At 38.9% G+C, this 25658-nt stretch overlaps 3 protein-coding genes and 1 non-coding gene across 4 annotated transcripts; 1 reads left to right on the forward strand and 3 right to left on the reverse strand.

Moving 5' to 3' along the window:
- Positions 1 to 12562: 12562 nt before the first annotated feature.
- Positions 12563 to 12668, forward strand: LOC112090067. Its single transcript, XR_002901426.1, has one exon. It is a non-coding gene; the product is annotated as a small nucleolar RNA R71 (small nucleolar RNA).
- A 5964-nt stretch (positions 12669 to 18632) lies between these two features.
- LOC112089837 lies at positions 18633 to 19570 on the reverse strand. The gene is made up of 3 exons (XM_024160592.1): positions 19477 to 19570; positions 19003 to 19375; positions 18633 to 18911 (listed from the first exon to the last, which is right to left on the reverse strand). The coding sequence occupies exons 2-3, from the start codon at positions 19183 to 19185 to the stop codon at positions 18633 to 18635; spliced, it is 462 nt and encodes a 153-aa protein (XP_024016360.1). The 5' UTR covers positions 19186 to 19375; positions 19477 to 19570.
- Positions 19337 to 21485, reverse strand: LOC112089838. The gene is made up of 8 exons (XM_024160593.1): positions 20940 to 21485; positions 20660 to 20863; positions 20512 to 20601; positions 20336 to 20443; positions 19993 to 20247; positions 19864 to 19902; positions 19477 to 19776; positions 19337 to 19363 (listed from the first exon to the last, which is right to left on the reverse strand). The coding sequence occupies exons 1-8, from the start codon at positions 21483 to 21485 to the stop codon at positions 19337 to 19339; spliced, it is 1569 nt and encodes a 522-aa protein (XP_024016361.1).
- A 131-nt stretch (positions 21486 to 21616) lies between these two features.
- LOC112089839 lies at positions 21617 to 23979 on the reverse strand. The gene is made up of 5 exons (XM_024160594.1): positions 23596 to 23979; positions 23218 to 23501; positions 22877 to 23044; positions 22518 to 22785; positions 21617 to 22216 (listed from the first exon to the last, which is right to left on the reverse strand). Exons 1-5 carry the CDS (start codon positions 23977 to 23979, stop codon positions 21617 to 21619), a joined length of 1704 nt encoding a protein of 567 aa, XP_024016362.1.
- Positions 23980 to 25658: the final 1679 nt, after the last annotated feature.

Genomic DNA, 25658 nt, shown 5'->3' on the forward strand with positions numbered 1-25658 from the left:
GAATCTTCCAAAGAAAGACATAGCAAGCAATCACATGATCTCAAACATTTCAACTTACAACTCTAATCTAGACTAATCCTCTCATTAAGGCATTAATCTATACACTAATCCATTTTCAAACCAAATTCCCATTTGTGAAATATGAACTAATGTGCATTAAGAAACAGTTCTAATATGTCATTTATGCAATTAACAAACATTCTCATGGCATTAATAAACCCTTAGTTAGCTTTCATTCAGGCATTTCATCAAACACCTTGTGGGTGGAGATTTGCCTAAGCTCTAGACCAGAGTGATGTGCAAAGATCTAGCATTAGGAACAGCTAACTAAGGAAATGAAATGAGAATCTAGTCCCTAAACATCATAAATCAAACATCTAAGCACCCTAATCTACACACCTAGAAGCTTAAAAGATGACTACTCACTAATCATGAAGAACACATCTAATCTTTTGCAAGAGATGATGTTAATCATGATTAGAAGCAGAAATGAGATGATGAGATGATAAGAAACAGACTTGGAATGATCAAATCCCTTCAGATATCTCTTAATCAAAAACGTTTTTACACTAAAAAGGAAAGAAAACTAGAGAGAAAACTAAGTAGAAGATAAGATGTTGAGGGTTTTCTCCAAAAAGCTATATATACTAAGTGCTAATGGACCGGGTCAGCCCAGGACAAACTGGGTACTGACCCGGCTCAGTTGGGTCTGGTGGCTGGTGTGCGACATGGTCAGGTGCTTCCCAAGTCGCAGGCCCAAGTCGCACAGCTATAGAAGCAGCCTTGTGCGCCATAAATCTCTCAGCCTCAGCTGCATGTCTATCTAGGTGTAAACAGCGAATGTTTGTGCTGCTCAGGCCTCTTTCTCTTCAACTCGCACAACCAGGACGCATTATGGAAATAATATATGTGCGAGATGGTCACTTCCTTGCCCAAGTCGCATGCCCAAGTCGGTGTAATTTGCGAACACATGTGCTACATGGTTCCACTTCATGTCCAACTCGCAGGTCTATCTCACACAGCATTGTGGACTTACTCAAATTTGATTCTGGAAGTCTCTACCTTTCTCAGAGTCTCCTTACACTCATCTCTAAAGTCTCAACTTATTTCCAGAGCGTTGAATATTCATGGGTGCGAGTTAATCAAGTAGCAGTACCGTATCGCACAACCTAAGCCTTCTTGGACCACTTTGCATTCAGGGGAGAGTAACTTTCAGGATATAGCTCAAAATGGCATGCTTTCAACTGCATTAGAAAGGGCACTCAAATATATCGAACTTTGGTGAAGAAACCCTCAGCGCTTGGGAAGTGGAAAGTTCCCCGGAGGGCTCATCTTTGCAGTACATTGACACGGTCAGAAAGAGGCTTCTAGACATGTGTCCATTCCGGAAACGTTATCTTCTTGCTCATGGCTTCAAATTTAATGATATAAAACGTTCTGGAAAGAGGACTCAAATATCTAAAATCTTGATGAAGTACCTGTAGACTTGATCGGTCTGGAAGTGCATCGTCCTTCGCAATCTTCGGAGCTTATCGGGTCGGTCCAAAACGGTAGCTAGACAGGCCTGCCTTCCGGTGAGCTTAACTCTCTACTCACGCCTCCAATTCCTATGATTCCACCAGGTCTGGAAACATGATCCAATCTTCTCCAAATTTTATGAAGCACCCGACAACTGAATCGGACCGGAAGGTTCCCCGGACAGGAGATCATTCAGGAGTATCGGATTGCTCCGGAATGGATGGGAGAGAGGTCTGTCTTCCGGTGACCGTATCTTTCAGCTCAGTGCTCAAAATGCCCTGATTCAACCTTTCCTAAGTTCTTGACTCAATTATCTCCAACTTTTCTGAAGACCCTGTAAGCTGAATCGGCCGGCAAGATCTTCCGGTGACGCGATTTCGGAAATGTATCTGCACCCAGGATTTTTGGCTGAGAGACTTGACCGCGGTACGTGTTTTTGGCCGAGAGAGTTACCCGCGGGAAGGATTTTGGCCGAGAATCTTCGGCCATCAGTACATCATTTTGCCGAGAAACCCAAAATTGCTCCTTTTCACCATTTTTGATTAGTTCAACTCCATTTCTTCATCTGAATCATATCCTTCACTCCAAATAAACTCCAAAAGCACCTGTTTAGCATTCCAAAACATGCAAAACTCTCTTGGACCTAATGCAATCTCCTAAGTCCTAAAACAATGCGTAAAGACCTAAAATGCATGCAAATGAGGCATGATTTGGACTAGAATATGTACATTAAATGATGCAATTTATGAATATATCAGTAATTTTGATGTACATCTGATGGTAGTTTACATAAAAATTACGACAACCAGAATTTGGTAAACATTTTTTCTAATATATTCACCAAACATTTTACATCAAAATTCTTGTCGTAAATGCATTGTAAAAGCGTTGTTATATCAATGTAAAATAATTTTGGTTGGTAAAACAATGTACAATTTCATTGTAAATTAGTTGGTTTCTAAACAAAATTTCTATAAATACATCCTCACTTCAAAAGAAATTTATCGTAACAAAAAAAAAACAAATACACTAAAAAAACACTTCAAAAACTTTTTATGTATATACGTAAAGATTCAGATTCCGTTGACGGAAGAATTCAAGAACGAGCTAGAAATATTTATGTAGTCTATGGCGGTAATCTGTACAATCCTTGTCGTAATGCAATAATACAAGACATATTCTTATTGAAACGGTCTGAAAGCATTTATTAAATAAAGGATTTATGCCCTAATACTTTATGTGGTATGAACATGGAGAGGGTTATAGTGGAAATACTAATAGGAATGCTGGTAGTAATAGTAACTATCAAGGTCATGAAGATTTTGATGCATCAAATTATTATCAGGGCAGTAAGCATCATTTCGAGGTTAAGATCATGATAGGATGCTTGATATGGTTACTGATACATTTCATGTTATGCATACTGATAATATTGTTGAGGAACCCACTGTGGATGCTAAACACTTTTATTGTAGGTTAGATGCTGCATAGCAGCCACTCTACGATGGATGTATAGAGAAACACAGACTAAATTGTCATTAGCTGCTAGGATCATGATAATTATAACTAATCATGGATTAACTGAAGTTTGCATGGATGATTGGACTGATCTTATTTAAGAATATTTGAATTTGGCCGCTGAAATATACTATGAAAAACAGAAGTTAGTTTTTATGATTGCCATTGAGATGATAGATGTATGTGTTGATGATTGTATGCTTTTCCGGAAAGATGATGATAAGCTGTAGGAATATTAATTTTGTCAAAAACCAAGATATAGGCCATAAACTTCTGGACGTAGTAAGATATTGTACCAAGGGATGTGATATCTTCCTATAACTGATAGCCTGAAACGACTTTATCAATCTGAAAGGACAGTTGCATCAATGAGGTGGCATGCAGAAAATTCACAACGCAGATGGTAAAGTGACTCACTCATCCGATGCAAATCATAAAAAACACTTTAACACGGTATACCTAGACTTTTTAAAATCTAAGCGGAATGTCTATCTTAATCGCACTGATGCCTTATAACCTTCCTCCAGATATATGCATGCAAAGGAAATTTTTGTTTCTCTATATTTTAATCCCGGTCCAAATCACCCGAAATGGTCTCTTGATGTATTTTTGTAGCCACTCATAGATGAGTTGAACATATAATGGAGTCCAAACATATGACTGTTCGAGAAGGAAAAATTTTATGATGTGGGCGGTACTTGTGTGGACAATAAGCGACTTCCCTTCATACGGAATTCTATCAGGTTAGTCAACGCATGGGAGGTTATCTTGTCATTATTATCTCGATAGGACCAATGCATTTCAGTTTAAACATTGTTAGAAAATATGTTTGTTTGATTATCACCGCCGATTTATACCACCCAACCATAAGTATTGGAGAAACAAGCGACAAACCGCACCCATATGCCTGACATACGGTAGAAGACCTTCTCTTGCAACCAGGTCGGTAAGCATTACCTCGGTTACCATAAGTATTAGAGAAACAAGAGACAAACCGCACCCATATGTCAGGGTCGTAGGTCTTTTGCAAGCCCCGTTTGTCCAGAGTTTTAAATTTATAAAACCTTAATGTCTGAAAGTGAACAGATGTACATTGTAAGACTTAGGGTGTCGATCCACAGGGAAGATGTCTAATCTGCAAGGAAACACCAAACTGGGAGAGTAACCGAAGTTACAAACTCATGGAAGTTTAGAGTTTTTGGTTACGAGATCCTAAACTAATCCTAATCTAATATCTATGGGAAACTAAATTCAATGCAAATGAGTTGCTAAAGAAATGATTGAAAGGTGTTCGACTCAAACTAAGGACTCTAGACTCATAGTGGGCGATTTAGACTTCTCCGGTTTACTCTAATCGATTTCTAAGTATTTTCAATTAGCTTTCGGGCGATTTATCCTTATCTGTTTCTGAGATCTGCATGGAACTGGAATAGGCGTGTATATAATTAATCAACTCTCGTCATCTTAACCAACTAATCACTTAAATCTGACAATTAACTCTCACTCGCACGTCAGGAAAAAGATCATGCATTTACTACTGAATTCGTTTGCTCACATCTTGTCTACAGGTAGCTCTCGACTCCTGTAGCGACTATGTTCTTCTGAAGCTAGGTATGGATGATCTGATACAGCACTCTCGTGGCTCTGATCGATCCTAGGCTCAGAGAATAGGTCATGAATCTACTCTCATGCAGTATGAAAAACTTAGAAGAGATGAGATACAGAATATGGTTTAGAAACTTAGATATCCTAATCAAACATGTATACCTATCGATGATTCTTTAAAAACTTGACTCTCTAGGACTAATCAACATGATACAGGAAATGATAAAAGACATGAAAGAATTCATAAGATGAAATAGAAAAGCTAATTAGATAAAAAAAGGAGAAAGAACCATGGATCCAGGGAAGAATCCCTTTCTCCATCGCCTAACCCTAAGAAAACAGAGTTTGGTGGCTCAAAAACTCATTACAGGAGCACACACCCGATTAGGACTGCTAAGAAATGTATTTATAGGTCATAAAGTCTTCCAGGTCTCATTTAGGGCTTCTCTCCAGAGAAATGGACTTTAATGTTGGGCCTTGTGGATCGGCATAGGTCCACCGGGGGTGAGAGTCTTCCGGGGCAGGTGCATTGCTTGTTTGCCGCGAGTGAGAGTCTTTCAGGACTGGTGAATTCGGTCAACTTGCTCTTCACATAACTTTTGATTGCACCGTTGGATCCTTCTTATCTAAAGTGATATGGAAAAATGGTTGTCTCCTCTTGAATGTATCCAAATTTGAGCTGGATCAGACGGTGAGAAAATCTTCATTTGAGGCTGAACTTCTGACGATCTGACTCTAAGCTAAAAATATGGATTTCTTCTATTTTGCTATCTTTTTCCCTAAGTTTCCTAAAAACAAGCCTTGAAACTTCAAACATAAAAAAATCATAATAAATGTTTCTAAAACTGATTAAAACTACTAGAGAAATCAATGGTGAAAATGGGTATAAATACGGTGTTATCAACTCCCCCAGATTTAGACTTTATTTGTCCTCAAACAAAACAAGATACTATCTGGAAAAGTATCATTAACATAAATCACAGGGAATTCAAAAATATCAGCAACCATATTTCTAGACCTTAATTAGGGACAATGCGTCGATCAGATCAAGTTTAGAAAATTCTCACCAAAATACAAACATAACTAATTCGTTAATCCGTCATGCAAAAATTCATACACTTATAACTAACTTCCAGTCAACTAGCTTTAACATTCATTAAAGGTTTCAGTGATATTAATCAATAGAATTTTAAACAGGGCATTCAAGGCTAGGTATCAAAAGGGATTTTTAATGGTGAGGCTTGATGTATTTAGGGTTACTTTTTTCTAGAGAGGCAGGATATTATGCAAAACAGCAAGAGACGATGGAGCTGTTGATATCCATAGTTTCTAGTCACATTCTTCTTGTTTTAAAATTTCTGATCTCCTTTCTTCAGGCTCTCCTCATAACTCCCCCAGACTTGAATTTTTGTCCAGATGGTGAAATCATAACTCCTTAAGTGAATACGTATTACCTTTGCTCCAAAAATTTTGGCTATCTAAGACTCTTTAGGCTTTTTGTTTCCTTTCCTTTCTTTCTTTTTCTCTTTTTCGTTGTCTTTTTTTTTGTTTGAAAAAGGGAAACAGCCTGTTGACTTAGATTCTTAGGGAGCACAAAAATTACCTTAAAATGAACTTTCCGAGGCATCATGAGGCTTGCTTAGATTTCTGATACACTTCCTTCCCGGTTTCATTCAGTCCTTCTCTTAAGGGATTGAAAACTATGTTGTTCCTCCCTCTCCGGCGTTTTTGCACATATCTGCCGATAAAAACTTAAGAGAGATTGCATGAGGTTTGAACATCAAGGCTTGGGTTAAGGGTGTGGTACCAGCTAAAGATGAACAGGCCATCTAGGACAACAAAGTGTGGTAACAATAAGGTAAAGATGTCCTAGATGTATATCATGATGCCTTCCTAAAACCCTTGATGAAAAAATTAGATGTCAAGATTAGGTCCAGGTAAAATGAGCTAGTATATCCTGTCAGAAAAGATCTTCATGAATAGAAGTCCTCTGGTGGGATTTCGTAGTGTAGGTACTCTAGCTACCCCCTAGTCTAGTACTAAACCTTGAAAGATATTTTTATTACAGATGGTGTAGAAGCAAAAAGTTTGGTTATCATCATCGATATTGTCATTATTCCCTCAAAACGTATTTAACCTTTGAAAAAAGTTTTTGAAACTCAAAAGACTTTTGAAAAGTTTTAAGAAACCCAAAATAAAATGAAAAATTTTAAAGGAAAATGCAGAATGCGAGGACTTATTCAAGAAAAGGTGGTTAGTAAGGGATGGAATCCTCCCCTATACTTAAATCACACTGTCCCCAATGTGAAATAAATCAGGCAAGGATGAGAAATAGAGTATGTACAAATTTAAAAGATAAAAGAAAAGAAAACTTACCTGGTGTTGGTGATCATGGGTTGTGAGGTGATTGTGGAGGTGGTAGGGTGGTAAATGATGGATGGTGGCTGATGTGGAGTGGTGTTTGATCAAATTGGGGACTGATTTGGATCAAGTAAAGGTGGAAGTGGCCAAGGGTGGCCGAACAGAGCTTGGCTGCGGGCCAAGTTGTCGCGGCCGCGGTAAAATGCTTCCTGGCCGCGGTCATCTCATTTTTTTTTTAATTTTTTTTTGATGCATACTAAGGCCTGCAACAGAATAAAAACAAAACTTCAATATAAAATGAAAGTTGAATAAAAATAAATAAGTACCTAGATAGGTTGCCTCCTATCAAGCGCTTTGGTTTTAGTCCTTAGCTAGATTTTGCAAAGAAAAATACTTAGTTCAAATAAGATATTGTCCTAAGACAAATCTTTTTTGAAATTTCTTGTTCTCTCTAACAGGTTCTTCATCACTCCAGGGTTCTTCTGGTTCGAATGATTGTGCTTTCACCACAAGAAAACCGCCAATTGGTGACTGAGAAAACAGTCGTAGGATTTCCCGACTACTTTACGACTGTTTTACCACTGTCTAACGACGAAAGTTAATCCGTTGTAACAGCGTCACGTAGTTGTGACCAAAAATATCAGTAGTACTTTAGCCGCCAATTAACGGCTATTTTGCGACATATGTGGAAGGTCGCTGAAAAAAAAACTTGTGTAATGTATTTTATGGTTGGTTTACTGGTTTTTGCGACTAAAAATATCAGTCGTAATTTAGGCGCCAAATAACGACTATTTGGTGACATATGCGGAGGGTTGCTTAAAAAAACACGTGTTATGCATTTTGGTGGTTGGTGTACTGATTTTTTGCGACTAAAATAAGACAGACGCATATTAGTCGCAAGATGGTGGCATTTTAGTCGCAAATATATCTATATATACAGACCACACATCTCTCTTCCATTCATTCACATTCACATACACAATCAATACAACTTACGAAAATCTGGGGATATTTTTCAGAAACAATGTCTGGAAATTTCAATAATAGTAATAATAGAGAGTGGATGTATAAGCAGATCGATGAAAAGACAGGAAATTTCTCTACGAAATTTGTAGCGGGGGTGGAGCAATTCATGAAATTTGCAAATAACCAGACTCTAGCGCAGAGAAATGGGGGTAAGTTTCATTGTCTTTATAGTGTTTGCAAAAACAACAAATTTTTTTGCGGAGAAAAAAATTTGGAATCATCTGTTTAGTAAAGAGTTCATGCCAGATTACTATATTTGTTATAAGCATGAGGAAGAAATCACAATGGAGTATGGAACTAGCTATGTCAATACAACTAATTTAAGTTGGAATGAAGAAGATGTGGGTAATGTAATAGGAGATAGATATGTGGATATAGTGAATGATGCATTCCATGGTAATTATCACCAAGATGATAGCTATCATCAAGATGATGGTTACCAGAATGTACAAGAACCGGCGCGTAAGCATCCCCAAAAATTTTACGATTTGTTAGAAGCTGGGAAAAAACCATTATATGATGGTTTTCATGAAAGTCACTCGCAATTATCCTTAGCTGCTCGGTTCATGCAAAATAAGATATAATATAATATGAGTGAAAAAGTATGTGGATTTGTGGGCGTCTTTGTTTATGGATTATTTACCAGAAGGAAATCAATTAACCATTCACATTACAAGACGGAGAAATTGATGGGAAATTTGGGCCTCCCATTTTAAAAAATTGATGTTTGTATTAAAAATTGTATAATCTTCTGGAAAGAGGATGAAATGTGGGAAGAATGTAAATTTTGTCAAGAACCAAGATATAAGCCTAACGAAGGATGACGATCACGAACCAGAATACCATATAGTCGTATGTGGTATCTACCTATTGGCGACTGATTGAAGAGGATGTATCAAAGCCAGAAGACTGCAGCGGCAATGAGATGGCATGCTGAGCACCAAGCAAAGGAGGGCAAAATGTATCATCCCTCTGATGCCGCAGAGTGGAAATATTTTCAAGAACTACATCCCCGATTTGCTGAAACCCCACAACGTGTATCTTGGATTATGTACAGATGGATTTAGTCCATTTGACATGTCTCGTAATCATTCATTATGGCCCGTGATCTTGACTCCTTATAATTTACCTCCTGGTATGTGCATGGAGAAAGAGTACTTGTTCTTTACAATACTGAATATTGGGCCAAATCATCCACGAGATAGTCTCAATATCTTCCTCCGACCTCTTATCGAGGAGTTAAAAGAATTGTGGTCAACTGGAATCGATGCATACGATGTGTCCTTGCATCAAAATTTCAAATTAAAGTTTGTGCTGATATGGACGATAAGCGACTTTCCGGCGTATGACATGTTATCAGGATGGACGACCCATGGTAGATTGGCTTGTACAATTTGTTTGGACGATACAAAGGCTTTTTATCTGCCTAATGGAAGGAAGACATGTTGGTTTGATTGTCATAGAAGGTTTCTCCCTCAGGGTTATCCATTTAGAAAGAATATAAGACTTTCTGAAGGGTAGACACACTAAAAAGAAGTCTCCACCAAAGTCGTTGACAAGTGAGAAAATTTATAGTGAGCGATTAGAAACTGTCAGTTCTGGGAAAACGTCTGACTGCGGTGGAAACAGTCATGAAAAAAGCAGTCCGGATATGAGAAGTGGCATAACTGGCACAAATACCGACATAATCTTGATATGATGCATATAGAGAAGCCTTTTTTTAACAACATCAGGAATACTCTTATGAGTGTGGCGGGTAAATTGAAATACACTATCAAGTCAAGATTGGATATAGAACGATTCTGTGATCGAACACACTTACATGTTGATGAAAATGGCCAAGCTCCTTTTTTGGTATACACATTGGAAGAAACTGATAGAAGAAGATTATTGGAATGTGTGAAAGCGGTATAATTCCCAGACGGTTATGCATCAGACTTAGCTACTTGTGTTGATATAGAGAAGGGAAAGCTTTCCGGCATGACGAGTCATGACTGCCATGTTTTTATGGAACGGCTACTTCCATTTATCTTTGCAGAACTCCTAGACCGGAACGTCCACCTTGCATTATCAGATGCTTTATAGCCTATTCAATGGTACACGTAACATATGATTATAATTATTTATTCTAACTTGAGTTTGAACATATAGGGATTGGAGGATTCTTTCGTGACTTATGTTCAAGAACTTTGCAGAAAAACCGGGTCCAAATTCTAAAACAAAACATAGTCTTAATCTTATGCAATTGGAGAAGATCTTTCCACCATCGTTTTTCGACGTGATGGAGCACTTACCTATACATCTTCCTTACGAAGCTGAATTAGGAGGCGCTGTGCAGTATAGGTATATGTATCCTTTTGGAAGGTTCTTAAGAAAATGAAAGCAAAAGGGAAGAACAAAAGAAATGCTTCAGGATCAATTTTTGAATCTTATATCAATAATTAGATTGCTCATTTTATAGAGAACTACTTTGCCTCTCATATACAAACGAAATCAAGGTAAGCGCCTAATTGTATTTTCATTTTCTGTTTTATTGGCCACAAGATAAATTTACATTGGTGTGAATTCATTCATAAATCAATATTGGGTCAGGTTAACAAGATTTGATGAAGGTGAAGTCCCTGTATATGATGTCCCTGGAGTTTGAATGTTTTCTGATTTTTTGAATGTTTTTGTGTTTTTCTGGGTTTTATGAAAGCCTGAAAAGCATAAAAAGAAAAAAAAAATCAAATAGAAAAGAAATAAAAAGAAAAAAAAATCATACCAAATTGGTTGCCTTCCATTAAGCGCTTTTGTTTAAAGTTTTTTAGCTAAACTCTTGACAGGATTATGATTGATAAGAAGAGATAGAATCCCTTGAATTAAGAGTCTTTGGGATCCTTCTTAGCCTGAACTTTGGATTTCCTTCATCTTGAATCACAATCTCCTTTCCTTTCTTTAAGATTTTTGCATATTTGAAGACATGTTTTGTCTTCCCAACAAATCCTTCAAGATTTTCCTCTTTCTCCTTGCTGATATCTGGTGGCACCACTATCTTGATCTTCTCAAATTGCCTGGATGCAAGTGCTTTTAGCTCATGTTTGTCATCTAACACCTTCTCCTTGTTCGTGTCTTTTCGATTTGGAGCTGGGTCTGGTGTGGTCTTATAGAACTTTTTCCTGTCCAAATTTAAGAAAACTAAACAGCGATTTGCATGGTCAATAAAACCACCTACAGTGGCTAAGAATGGGCGACCAAATATCAAAGGTCTATCTTTGTCTTTGTCCATCTCCAAAACTTGAAAATCGGCTGGTATTATTTTGTTTCCAACGATTAGTGGCAAGTCCTGGATCATTCCTTCTGTTCTCTTTTGAGATGAATCACCAAAGATTATCCTTACTGGAGATGGGAAAATGTACCTATACCAAGTTTTTCAGCAACAGATTTTGACATGACATTCACATTAGCACCAGAATCACATAAACAATCTGAAAATTCAATTCCAGAGATTGAACAAGTGAAAGAGAAACACCCTGGGTCCTTAGACTTTTTCAGTCTTTGGTCAGGTAAGCGTTTGGGTACCTTAACTGGAGTGACCTGGCCTCTCTCATAGTTGGTTTTAAAATCCTTCATGACATATTCAGGTGCCGATTTTTTCTTGCAGTCTGCGACAGGTTCTTCTTCCAAAACTGCTGTCATAGCATTGCAGAACTTCTTTGGGTTATCTTCCGCTCTTCCTGGTAAGACTCCTGGTTGTATTTTCCTTGAATCTACATTGTGACTTATCTGATGTTTCAACTTCTTGACATGGGTTGCAAGAGATTCAAACTTCCCATTCAAGTCATTGTACATACAATTGATCCTCACTCCCATTTCTTTTATTGACTTTTCATTACCTTGAGTTCCCTGCATCACAATTTGTTCAAGCGATTTTACCTGGTCACCTAGCTGGGGAATGGTTGCTTCTAATGAGCGGGTATGTGCTTGTTGAGGATTGAAAGGTGGTCTTTGCTGGGAGTTTCCTCCTTCTAAGTTCCCATTCTGAAATTTGTTTTGAAAACATCTTTGCTGCTGTGGATAAGGTTGGTTCTGAGAGTTCTCAGCTCCTTGATTCCTGTATGAGAGATTGTTGAAATTGGCACCCGGATTTCTGAAGTTGTTGTTGAAGGTTGGGCTGAATCGGTTATGGTATGCCTGGGCTCCCATAGAATTGATTTCCTCTTCTTGGTACATGTCATCATCTTCATATCTTCCATCTTCTTCATTTCCTGCAGCAGTATCACAAGCATGTATATTCTTATTTTGAGACTTAAGCAGTTGACTTACCATGCTTTTTAGCTCAGCAATCTCCTTTGATTCATGACTAATGATAGTCTTCTTTGATCTGTCATAATCAGGGTTGTTGTTGCTGTTAGCTAGAGCCACGTTTTCGATGAGTGCTCTCCCTTGTGGTATGGTTTTCGAATTGAAATCCCCAATGCTGGCAGTGTTAAGAGAAATTTGATACTTCTGCTGAAGACCTCTGTAGAAAGTGCTTAACAGGTTTGCTCCAGAGAATCCATGATGAGGGCAGTCTCTCTCATACTCTTTAAATCGCTCCTAGGCTTCATAGAATGATTCTATTGGGCCTTGTTGGAAACTTTGTATCTTGTTTCTCAGCTGGTTCGATCTTGACTTTGGTGTCGAAGTGGTTCAGGAAGGCTGACTTGCATTCTTCCCATGAAGTAATAGAACCAGAAGGCATAGGTTTTCACCATCTAAAAGCTTTATCACTTAGAGAGAAAGGAAAGAGCTTACACTTCACATAGTCCACAGTTTTTGGAGTTGTTCTCACCATTCCACAGATTTCTTCAAAGAGATCAATGTGGTCCATTGGATGCTCAGTAGAGATTCCATGGAATTGATTTTGCTTCACCAAAGACACAATCTGTGGCTTTGTCTCGTGGTCTCCTCTTGCTGGAACAGGGACTTGAATAGCTGATCTATTCTGAAAGTGTTGGTTAGGTGCATCAAAATCGGCAATGACCCTATTTTTTGTCTGTCTTCTCATAGGATTGGAAAGCTGTATTGGTCGATTGGCTTTTCTAACAACTGGTGGAACAATGTTCTCATCATTCCTTCTTCCTTCAGCATCGACCTGGTCTTGTCTCCTTTGATTATCAGCGGCTTGAGCAGCATTCTTGGGGATTTGGTTTCCCTCTGCATCGAGTTGCTGCTGACCATCTCCTTCATGGACAGCATCTCGGTCATCACCATGAACAAAATCATGGTCATCATCTCCAATGTGATCCTCCTGATCACGATTTAAAAGATCTTTCCGATGAGCATTCAGATTGGCCATCTTGAGCGTTCTTCGTCTGATTTCGAAGTTCTCATTCGTGTTGGTCAATCTCGTCTAAGGGCTGTACGATTTTAGCAGGATTTCTCCTAGTTTTTATGCACCTGAGAGCAAAGGAAGCAAAGATAAAAATAAAAGTGAAGAAACTCTCCAGCAGAACTCGAAAATCTTATGGTGTAAGATTGAAATTAGATTAATAAATCAAGTCAACAGCGACAAATCCCCGGCAACAGCGCCAAAAACTTGATGTGAGTGCAGTTGGCAACACAAGTTTTACCCTAGACAAGCTGCAAGTGCACAGCAAACGCAATAGTACTTAGGGATCGAATCCACAGAGATCTGCGTGTTGAGGACTTCTAACTGATGCTAAAAACAATCGTAGACCTAATCTAAATAAAAAAGGGATTTTTTTTGTCACTAAATCTAATTTTGCAAATAATTAAAAAGGCTTGAAGTAAAAATCGGTTGAAAACTTATATGAAAAACGACACTGGGTTCAAAGTTCATCATTAGGGTTCATGTTCTAAAACACAAGGAATTTAGGCAAGGATTTTCTATGACTCTGAAAATAGGATAGACACATGTAAGATTAGCCAACTCTCGTCACCCTAATCATCTAATCACTTATTCATGGCAATTAACTCTCGCTCTCATGCCAGAACAAGATCATGCTTTGTAGATTGGAATCCATCTCTGCTTACGTATCCTCTGTAGGTAGCATTTGTCTCCTACGACGGTGACGTCCATAAGATCCAGTTCAGGCAACCCAGATACAACACTCTCGTGGCTCGCATTTAACCTAGGATCAGATTCTGAGTGATCAATCTAGAATTACCGCTTTGAGATTTGGATGATTGGGAGAATCATGTTAAAAATCGAAATCGTTTTCCTAAAAACCTAGATGTCATACGAACATGGGATCCCTTTGGATTACCCTTTCACCCAACTAGGAGACTACTCAGACATGGCTGAGATAGACATCATCATTGGTTTAGAACTAAGAAGAAGAAAAGTAAAAGAAACAAAGTTGTAGAAAGACTTCTCTTATTGAAGACAGAATGACAATGGAGAGCTTCTACAAATGCATAAAAATAAAACCTAAAACTACAAATGAGTTCTCTCTCAAAGAGAAGAAAGAGGCTCCCGTACAAAAGACCTAAAAGTAAGTATTTATAGTGTTTCTCCAAGTCTTGGGCGTCTATGGCTTGTAAAATGGGTGCAGGAAGTGTCTTGGGCCTTAGTTGGGCTTCTGAGGTTTGGAAATCGGTCCACCGGGGGTGAAACCTCTTGAGCTGCGGTGGAAAGAAGGCTGGCCGTGGGTGCAAGCTCCCGTGTTTGACTAGACTTGTGTTGATCGACCTTTAGTGTATTGATGATATCTGGAGATCTAACTGTTGGATTGCTTTGATTCCAAGTGTGTTAGAAACCTGGTTTTCTCCTCTTGAGTGTCTCCAAATTTGGGGATGATCAGACGGTGAGAAGGTCTTCATTGGTTGCCAAACTTCTGACGGCCTGAATTTATCCAAAAATGTACTTTTGCTCCAAAATGCACTCCAAAGCTCCAAGTTCCTGAAAAGCCTTTTAAAACTCCAAAACATGGAAAACACTTATAAAACCTTTAAAATGAGTAAAAACATCTGCATAAGATATTGAAAGTGATCCATAAAAGTGGTCAAAATCAGGTGTTATCACAAGACTCTTTTCAGTAAACCTAGGGAAAATCTTAACAAAATGGATAGAAGACCACATTTTCAGCTTAGAGTCAAACCATCAGAAGTTCACTCTCAAATGAAGACCTTCTCACCGTCTGATCCAGCTCAAATTTGGAGACCTCAAAGATGGAAATATCAGCTTTCTATCACACTTTACAGTTTGGCAATCCAACGGTTTAATCAAAAGTTACGCAAAGAGCAAGATGTCATGTAAACCAGTAGGCAAGCATTTCCACCCGCGGCCAACAGCCTTTTCACCACGGTCAGAGTCCATATGACAGCGGCTAAGCATCCATTCACCTCGACCACGTCCTTTCCGACCGCGGCCAGCCATCTCCGATTTAGAAGGCCCATTTTTTAAGCCCAAATCATTTTCTCAGCCTCAATTCTGGAACCCTAGTGATGTATTACTCGGAATCCACCAAGAACTACGCAAGAGAATCAAGTCTTAAAGCCGAGAGATGGTTGGTGAGATGGTAAGGAGTAACCGGTATTGTTTATTCCACAAACAATAGATTTGTTTGATTCCACAAACACAAGTAGCCAGAGGCTTAATCCCAAAGGTTATTCCTCGCAAGGGAGTTAAAATCTCAATCACGAAACTCTAATGAATTAAATACACAAAACACAAAGAAATTCGCAAGAACAGAATTGTTTCAAACACTTGAGTTTTGAAGCAAAACAAATGATTTCTTATTTCTTAAACCGTGAGTACAAATGATGAAGGGAAAGAGCTTATATAGAGCTCAACAAGGACAAGACCAAACGGTCATAAAGTTAAACAAAGAAAGCAAATAAATCAAAAATGTTAATCTTCTCGCCATTGATGAGCTGACTAGCCGTTGGGCTTTAATGAAGAAGCTTCGTGTGATGCGGCTGAGAATAGCACGAGTTCCTTTAGGTCTCCTGGTGGAAATGAACGCCTCAGATCTTCTGGTGAGAGTGGAGGGTCGAGATCATCAGAGAAAGTCAAGTGGTAATCTCTTCTTTTACATGTGTTACCGTTTATGGCAAGTCTTTTAGTAACTTGGCCAAAACGACATATCTCTGGAAACAGATGTGTCTTGACATGATCTGGTGGTCTTTGGTCCTTGGTAGCTTCTGTAGACTTCAGCAAACGTGAGGATAACTCGCTGGTGTGAACAAAACTCAAGCTTTCCATATGTGAACTCGTTTGGACCCGCGTAAGAGTATTTGAGGCCAGAGGTGGTTCCAGATTTTTCCAGGCCGGGTCTTCAGCTGGCGGGCTCCATAAGAGACTCCAATAAATGGGCTTGGTCGCCAATGGGTCAAGACGCGGTGGCCTTGGACTAAAACTCATCGTTTTTGGTCCATACTTCTTATTGGATACACCGTAGAGCATGGCAAGTGTAGCTCCTGGTTTTGGTCGGGTCAAAGCTGATATGACTCGACCAAAGTCTTCTCCTGGGTCATCTGGCTGGTTAATATGGTCTCCCTTGGTTGGTTTGAGGCTTGGATCATCAGCAGCTTTAGAAACGGTCTTCTCGGCCAAGTTTGATGCATCTCGGGTATTTTTGAATTCGGCTCGGGTTAAGGGTGGTCTGAATCGAGCAATGCCTTCATCATATGCACTTTTGGTGTGTAAATGCATTCCATTAGTGTTCTTCACGCTCATGTTCTCCGGTTCATCTTCTATAAGGCACCGGTCAGCTTCAAAATTGCACCGGTTAGCTTCTAAATGGCACCATTCAGCTTCTAAATGGCACCATTCAGCTTCGATTGGGCGCTGGTGTGTCTTTGGTTGATGAGATCATTTCTGGTGGTATAGGCGGCTGGATGCCCACATCACCTAGATACAATGGAGCTTTGGAAACTAGAAATATGATAACACCAGATTTTGACCATTTTTATGGACCGTTTTAATATCTTATGCAGGTGTTTTAACTCTGTTTTCAATGGTTTTTTAGTGATTTCTATGTTTTAGAGTTTTAAAAGACTTTTCAGGAAACTTGGACTAAATGTGTGCAATTTGGAACAAATGAGCAATTTTGGATAAATGCAGACCGTCAGAAGTATGGTACTCGATGAAGACCTTCTAACCGTCCGATCATCCCCACAATTTGAGACAACATATAGGAGACAATCAGCGTTCTAATGCAATTGGTTTGGAGACAATCCAACGGTTAGATCTTCAGAAATTCATGATGCACTAAAGACAGAAAATGCAGTCTCGAAGGAGAGCATAGGCCGCGACCGCGGTCAGGACCACCACGACCGCGGCCAGGCAACGTTGACGTCCGAAAGTGACCTAATTCAAGCCCAAGTCCAGCCCACTATTTATTCTTTAAACCCTAGACATTTCCAACGAATTAGAAGGCTATATATACTCGTTTTAGGTCATTCTAATGACCAAGCCGTGGAAAGAGAGCAGAGAAGAGCCGCATACCTCGGAGTTGCCATCTTCGGGAGAAGAAGGAGTCGCCGAAGGAGCCACCATCGATATCTGCCTTCATCCTTGTTCTTCGTTCTTTACCTTTCTCTTATTTAATTTCCAGCAAACTACAATACTTCTGTGATGTTTTTATACACTATGATTGAGTAGTTCACTTGTTGGGTTTTAAGGGATTTTCCAAAGGGATTCATGGATTGATTTTTAGTTTGTTAGATTAGGGTTTATCTTTAGAATTCTTCATCTAAATTTGCGTTTCGTTTATGTGGTTTGGATCGATCATCTAGCTACTGCGATTAGGTTGATTTACTCATCGAAAGTGTTGTTGAATCGATTAACCCTATTTAAATGAACAAATTCTCTTAGACGGTGTGAGTCGATCTAAAGCGTTTTGTGAAATTATCAAACTAATTTGTCTAGATACTTAGAGAACTGAATGGGAGTTTAGTAAATCTGACTGAATTGATTTGTGATTAATACTACGTGACACTACAAGAAATATGTACATTTATAGCATATGAATAACGCTATGAAAGTACTTTCATAGCGTTTTCATAAACGCTGTATCTGCCGGAGCTATAATAGAGTACACCCCTTAATATAGCGTTTATGGAAAGTGTTATTATATTCATATATATAATAGCATTGTTATGATGTTATTATAAATGATACGGTAGCACAAATTAGACGCTGTATTATTAAATGTTGTAGCTTTATTTTTGTGTTATTGACACCTTTATAGTAGCGTGGTTTTATAGCTACATTCTAGTTTACTATAAGAGAAAGTCATTGCTGTTGTTAGTTGAGTTGTAGCATTATATTTTAGCTCCAACATCATATACTGTAGCTATTTTTTCACGCTGTATTGTTTAGTGTTGGAGTTGTTCTTACGTACTATTGAATTTGGCGATGTAGGTTTTTTTTAACCAAATACGATATATCCAAAACCTCAAGAAATGCACTTACTAAATATCAAAACCTGGTAAACAAAAATTGAAATGCATCTGCTTTTCCATATAGAAGAACTGAGTACTGGTTAATGTTTCAGCAACATACAAGCATTTCCAACAAAGAAAACCATAAACACATATCAGGTTATGTCTTCAACGAAACCATCCTTAAGTTCAGAGAAGATAAAAACTAAAGTATCAGATGACTACTGCATTTAGACGAGTACCACTTTATCCTCTGGCCAAGCAATAGCTGTTCCTATTGCATCTTCCATGCACTCGATCTCAGACGAAGGCCTCCATACGCAAGCATCTTTAACTTTGACAACATCAATCCACACCTTAACTGCATTTGGACCCAAGGGAACAAAATGTACTGTTTGAAGTGGATCGTTTGTGGACCAACGTCCTTCAGCAATCACTCGCTTCTTTCCAGTAATAGCCATCACCAAGCACTTCTTATTTTCATTCCCCGTTTCCATTTGGTTGGATTCCTGTAGCGAAGACATTTTGAATATATAGCTATACACGAAATCAACAAATCCAAACAAACCAAACAAATGAAAGTTTAGTAAGAAAACCTACCTGAGTTATAGGAGTAGAACTTTCTGACATTGCTTTCATTGGTTTTTTTATTGGAGCTGGTGGAGTTGATTCAGAGTTAGCAATAGGAGAACTCGTTTCAGGACTTGCCTCAAAGATTACTCTATTAGCAGGCCAGGCGACAAAGGTGTTGACTGAATCCTCCAAATCTAAGAACTCAGTCATTGGCCTCCAGAGGAAGGTATTTGGGCATAAAACCACATCGACGAATACCTTCACTGCATTAGGTCCGAGAGGTAGTCCGTTGACTAATGCTTTTGGCTCTCGAGAATGCCAACGACCCTCTGCAACAACTTCCTCGTTAGTTCTAGCCCAGTCAAGCAGCTTGCAGAAGTTCCGAGAGCTAGTATTAGGACTCTGTGAAGCAGTAAACAAATGAAACCATTGTCAAGCATTGCACAGTTTTACTTTTACTAGAAACTCAACTATAATATTCCATACTGAAAGAATATTTACCAGAGGCGTAATGTCTTCTGGTTCACATCCGCTGCTAAAGGGAACCACAAAATTTTGAGGCCATGCAATCATCTCTCCAACTGCTTGCTCCATATTAAAGACGTTGCGAGCAGGTCTCCAAAGATAAGCTTCTGGCTTAATCGCTGTTTCCACCAAAATTTTGTACGAGTTTGGGCCTAAGGGTATAATGTTGACAAATTCCTCAGGCTCTTCAGACAAAATACGTCCTTCACCAACTTTTTCATCCGTTCCAGCCCAGTCGAATAACAGACACTTCATTTGTAATTTCATGTTGACACTCTGCAAACGTTAATGGTGAATTGTAAAAACAGATGTAAACATATGACATATATTTTAAATGCTAAATAAGACAAAACAAGAGTTTACTCTTGGCGCAGAATTCTCTCCGACTTCAGCTTTTTGTTTCTGAAAAATGTAATTTGAAATAACCTAAGTTAATATAATAACAATGTAAAATTCAGAGTTACTATCACCAGACATGAAATACTCGCTTACCTGGTTCCGTATTTTTGACAGTGCTTCCTCTAAATCATGGACCTGCTGAATCAATCTTAGTTGATCTCGTTTCATACCATCCATAAATTTGCTTTTCATCTGGAAGCATGCTAACTTGGTTTGACTCATCCCTCTACCCATCGCTCTCAAACGGCCGGGATTATCAGGCCCAAATAGCTGAGAAAGGAGATCTTCTTTGGGATTTGTGGACGTCGAAGAGGGAGAAACCGTTTCAACAAGTTCAGCTGCCTTTTTCTGTACACACACTTTCGACATCAGCCAAGATATGCCAGTATTCATCAACTTTTAAAAATAAACCAACTAGTTATTGTTAACTACTTACGATCTTCTCGGCTGCATTTGTATTGACTGCAGTGCCATCCTTCTTTGTTCGAGACTTAACCCATACCTGTAGTCTAGTTACTTCAGACGGTTCAGAGCTCTCTTTTTTCTGAAAATAGGTGGCAATGTTAGTTATTTGCATATAGTTGCATAAGTATTACACATACGGAATATTACCATCTCTTCAGCCAGTCTGACCATCCCCTTTCGACTGCAAGTATGAGGAATCTGGTTTCGCCTTCTTTCTTTATATGTGTCACTTAGTTCCTGAAAACGAAAATTCAGTTATCTGTATATGGAAGTAAAGTGAGGGCTACGTGATTACCTCAAATGCTGCACTAGTTTTAGCCTTCACAAATTTGCGCCATTCTGCCGGTGGAATATTCTTTGGGCGAAGCTTCAATCTTTCTGCGTTATTCTTACAACTCTTGATCTGGCTGACTAGCCTCGACTTTGAGGCCCTCCATATACAACCCATTTGCTTGATGACAGCCATCTTGTGATACTCCTCATCTAATTCGAACCTTGCCTACAATAAATTCCAAATCAAACAATAAAAAACAAGTCCATAATACTTACCTTATTCTAAATTAAAATGGGTCTACCTGTACAGATTTCCATAGAACTGTTCTACGTTCTTCACCAATCTTCCTCCAATCTTCAATAATGACAGGGACGTGTTCACGCACCAAGGGCCCAAGGTAAGATGACAGCTTAACCGATCCTGATCCATACGGTTCTCCCATGCTATTGAATTCAACCTTTATGCGACTGTTAGGATCTCTTGCGATGTCTTTCATCCTTGTTGGACCTCTAGATCGCTTAGGCTTGTTTGGAGCTGTAGTCCCTTCTGATTCAGGCGCCGGCGTTTCATCATTCATGAATGCATGTTCATTGAATGCATCCTCATCAACATTCGGTAATCCATCATTCAGATCTGGTTCCTGAGAGCACACTCTATGTTCTGGACTCTGCGTCTCATCATTAATCTGCGTCTGCACAGCCTCGTTCATAACTTCATCAGGTTGATCATTTCCGGCTGCATTGTCTTCTCCTCCATCATGCATACTTTCCGGATATACTGTCCCAATAAATTCTGGCTCCTCAGATAAATTCTTCCTTTTTCTATTCTTTCCCTTTGGTCGACCCATACTTTATCACCTGAAACACTCAATACAACCCATCAGTGAAAAATTCAGACCACCATATTCCATATAGTCAAGCATAGACACTAAACCGAAAGCAACGACTCTAACTACGCAATAGGTAATACGTATATGTCCTAAACGTATATTCCTTCACAATCAACCCTTGCAGGTTGGTCTTCAGCGTCAACATCTTCTACGTTCATGTCAACACTCAATGGTAATGGCCCAGCATCTGCCTCATCACTGTCTGCCTCAGTGTATCTCCTTGAAGGGCCTCTCATAACCACATACCAATTTGAAGACTCGTCCTCTCTGGAATAGAATATTTGCTTAGCTTGAGATGCCATAATGAATGGATCCCTTGCGAAAAAGACTTGACTTTGGTTCAAGTTGACCAACGTAAAACTTTCGTCCACCTTCACACCGTTGCCTCTGACCGCCCATTGACATCGGAATAGAGGTATGTAGAATACGTTGTAGTCTAATAAGATAATGTCCACCACTCTGCCATAATAAGAAACCAAATCCACGATTTGGGAAGTGTCTCTTGCACTGGCTCGACACATTGCAGTTGCTTCATAATATACTCCACTGTTTTGCGTTTGTCTCTGAACTGATGTTGTGTGAAACCGCAGACCATTAACAACGTAACCAGTGTATGATCTAGCCATATTACGTGGACCATATGAAATCCACTTAAGTGTGTCATCATGTTCCGTAGAGTCAAGTGGTATCTGACAAAAAATAATGTAGTAAGTAAATCAACAATACGTTTGAAATGTACCTTGTATTAATACGGAACTGAAACAGCTTACTTACACTTTTTTTAAGCCACTCTGAAAATTTTTTAGTGTGAGTACTCCATAGGAAAGTAGCATCTTGTCTACACCGTGGGTTTGTGTCTTGCAGGTATTGCAGATGCATGCTTACAAAGTGACATTAGACAACAATGAAATATATTAGTATCAAGACTGAATTCCGAATATGAATGCAGCATAATAAAGAAATTAGAGCTTACTCTACATAAGGATCTACCAGTGTGGTATTCTGAATGACAGCTAGGTGTGCTGTTTTCTTTTCCACTTCAGAAAGTGTGATAGACCTCCCAGCAGAAATAGGTCGCCCTCCGAGTATAGAAGTGCTTTCGTATTCAGTATTTCGTTCTTGTCTACCTTCGACACTTGTGGTCTTCCTCAAGAAATCTCTGCAGAACTGCATACATTCCTCTGCTAGATATGATTCAGCAATACATCCTTCCGGTCTTGCAGGATTCCTGACGTAGTCTTTCAACAGTTTCATGTGTCTGGTAGGAATTAAGAAGACAAGAATAACGATAATGGAAGATGAAATATGCGGCAAGCAAACTTATCAAAAAACTTGTATAGACAACTTACCTCTCGAAAGGATACATCCATCGAAAGTGCACAGGTCCACCTAATCTAGCTTCCCTCCCAAGATGTATACACAAGTGAACCATTATATCAAAGAAACTAGGTGGGAAAAATCTCTCAAACATACAAATAGTCTCAACGATTTCGTTTTCCATTCCTGATATTTTCTCCCTATCAACAACACGTTGACATAGATTGTTGAAGAATGCACATAATCGTGTAATGGCTATTCTAGGCCCTTTCGGTAAAAGATCTCTAAGTGCAACTGGTAAAGTTGTTGCATGAGCACATGGTAATCGTGTGACTTCAATCCCATTGTCTTAGACTCTTCTAATGATACGCACCTGGATATATTGGAGCAATAACCATCCTGTCCTTTGAACTCATGTAGACGCTTGCAGAATAGTCTCTTCTCTTCCTTTGACAAAGTCCACGGTGCTGCAGGTAAGTAAGTTCGTTTGCCTCTGGCTTTAGGATGCAACTCTTTCCTAATACCAAGGACGTGTAGATCTTTACGAGCATTAAGACCGTCTTTTGAATTTCCACAATGCAGCAAGGTGGAAATGATGCTCGCTGCAACATTTCTTTCTACGTGTATAACGTCTAAGTTATGTCTGACCGGGAGTTCCTATGGATTGCATTTAGACATGTTAACTGAAAGTCTTTAAATTATGTATAGTGAATTTGACAAATATAAATGAAGTTGTAAAATGATAGCATACCTCCCAATAAGGAAGATTGAAAAAGATAGATCGTTTCTTCCATCTAGATAATTCTTCTTCATCTACTTCCTCTTCCTCCTCTGATTCGGATTCTTCGTCTTCACTATCAGCTAATGACTCCGCAGGAATAACCCTTTTTCTTTTCCTTCCAGCTTGTCTAACATTTCCAAACTCGTTTTTGTAATTCTTCAGTAACACAGATATGTTATGACCCGTTAGAATCCTACCCTTCCTTCCATATTCAACTTTTCCATCGAACCATGCCTTCTTCCCACGGTAACTATGCGTGGGTGATAATCCCTTTCTATGACACATGTAAACATGCTTCCTGCTATTAGGTAACCATAAACTATCAGTATGCTTTCCACATAATGGACATCCCATCTTACCTTTTACTCTGCAGCCAGCCAGATTTCCATATGCAGGTAGGTCACTAATAGTCCACAATAGCATTGCCTTCATTGTGAATGTGGTCATACTGAATGCATAAGTCCGTCTTGTTAGCTAACTCTTCATCCAAGTATTCGGCAGCTTGATACAACCCTACAATCTCCTCGTTCCACTCTCTTATCACTTTCTTTGCTTCGTCAGACCCACAGTTTACTTCCCCATGATGATACCAATCAGTCCTTAGCTTGTACGTCTCATCCATTCCTCTTGTGACCAAGTGATCCGCTATATCATTTTTAGAATGACGGTCTACGTTTCGACAATCAATGCACGGGCATATAACCAAATCACAATCTCCTAAGGCAGAGGCAACTGAGTTCACAAAATTCCTAGCACCAATCTCATATGCAGGATCCGCTCTTCAACATATGCATGTCGATGAATAAAAAAAGTCAAAACTATACAGGTAAACTATATAGAAGCACATCTACCCTGAACACATGTTTATTAAGTGATACCTGCATAGGTGAACCCATGCCTTGTCCACCATTGTATACTCCAACCTTAATAACAATTGTTAGCTAAACGACTCAACCCTAAACAAACACCCTAAAAGTACTCCGGAAGACAAAGTAGAGTTCAATATAAACGAGTTTCGTATCAATTCTGTGTAAACCCTAAACCGATTAACGAGTTACATTTACCTTGATTATCGATGAAATCAGACACGATTGAGCTTTGTTCGCCTATGTATTTGATGTCTTCTCGCTGTCTTTTAGTTTCTCTTCAGCTTCGAAACCTCAAGTGGGAAGAAATGAGAATGAAAGTGTAGTAAGTAAAACAAGTATAAGAATTAAATGAATCGAATGATGGAATTACATTTAGGGTTTATGAAGAGTGAAATTGGAGTTACCTTTGCATGTGCGTCGTCTAGTTTCCGCTGAACTTGACAAACAACTCTGCCTCAATCGCCGAAAATTTCCTGCTAAACCCAGAAATCTCCAAAATCGAGAGCTTAACTCCAACAGGAATCAAGATGACCTGATCTAAACCCGAAATCGACACTGGTGAAAGAGATTTCCGACGATGAGGGTTTCAGAGACGTCAGATTGTTAATCGGCTTGATGAATTTGAGATCACTCTCTTCTCTCGTAAACCCTAGAACTTTCTATTTTTTGCTCACCCGAGAAAATGGTTTTTTTTTTTAGTCGACAGAATGTTGTTATGTTTTGTCTATAACATGAAATATTTACTAAGTGTTGGCGGGCATAAGTGTTTTATGCGAGCCAAAGCCTTTTTTTTGTTCCCGCTCACATTATTTACTCTTTAGCATTTTTTAAGTGCTATATTAGAGTACCCAATTCCGAAAATGACATTTAATAGCAGTTACAAATATTACGCTATTAAAATGTGCTATCAATAAGCATATTTCTTGTAGTGTGAGTAGCTTAGTCTTGGTTGATTTCACACATCTGTAGAAAACTCTATGTTTAATTCTCTTGTTAGCTAGCTAGTCTATGATTTCTCGGCGAATTCCCTAACGCCCAACACCTTCTCGTATTGATTTGATCTTATTGTTTACTTGTTTTTAAGTTTATTATTTGCTATTTTCGTCACTGTTCACAACCCCCAAACAAACACTCATATTTTCATCTTAGCTCAGTTCTCATCTC

Source organism: Eutrema salsugineum, unplaced genomic scaffold (genome assembly GCF_000478725.1).
Source record: "Eutrema salsugineum unplaced genomic scaffold, Eutsalg1_0 scaffold_11, whole genome shotgun sequence".
NCBI classification, from domain to species: domain Eukaryota; kingdom Viridiplantae; phylum Streptophyta; class Magnoliopsida; order Brassicales; family Brassicaceae; genus Eutrema; species Eutrema salsugineum.

Bases quoted from the DNA above. Each gene is read 5' to 3' on its own strand.
- LOC112089838 (XM_024160593.1), bottom strand. From the start codon at position 21,485: ATGGGTCGACCAAAGGGAAAGAATAGAAAAAGGAAGAATTTATCTGAG. The intron at 20,864-20,939 runs GTAGACCCATTT...AATTTATTGTAG, and splicing joins TTCTATGGAAATCTGTACAG to GCAAGGTTCGAATTAGATGA. The intron at 20,602-20,659 runs GTAATCACGTAG...TTTCGTTTTCAG, and splicing joins AAACTAGTGCAGCATTTGAG to GAACTAAGTGACACATATAA.
- LOC112089837 (XM_024160592.1), bottom strand. From the start codon at position 19,185: ATGACTGAGTTCTTAGATTTGGAGGATTCAGTCAACACCTTTGTCGCC. The intron at 18,912-19,002 runs GTAGGTTTTCTT...TCTTCGCTACAG, and splicing joins GTTCTACTCCTATAACTCAG to GAATCCAACCAAATGGAAAC.
- LOC112089839 (XM_024160594.1), bottom strand. From the start codon at position 23,979: ATGGGATGTCCATTATGTGGAAAGCATACTGATAGTTTATGGTTACCT. The intron at 23,502-23,595 runs GTATGCTATCAT...TGCAATCCATAG, and splicing joins TCAATCTTCCTTATTGGGAG to GAACTCCCGGTCAGACATAA. The intron at 22,786-22,876 runs GTAAGTTGTCTA...AATTCCTACCAG, and splicing joins TGGATGTATCCTTTCGAGAG to ACACATGAAACTGTTGAAAG.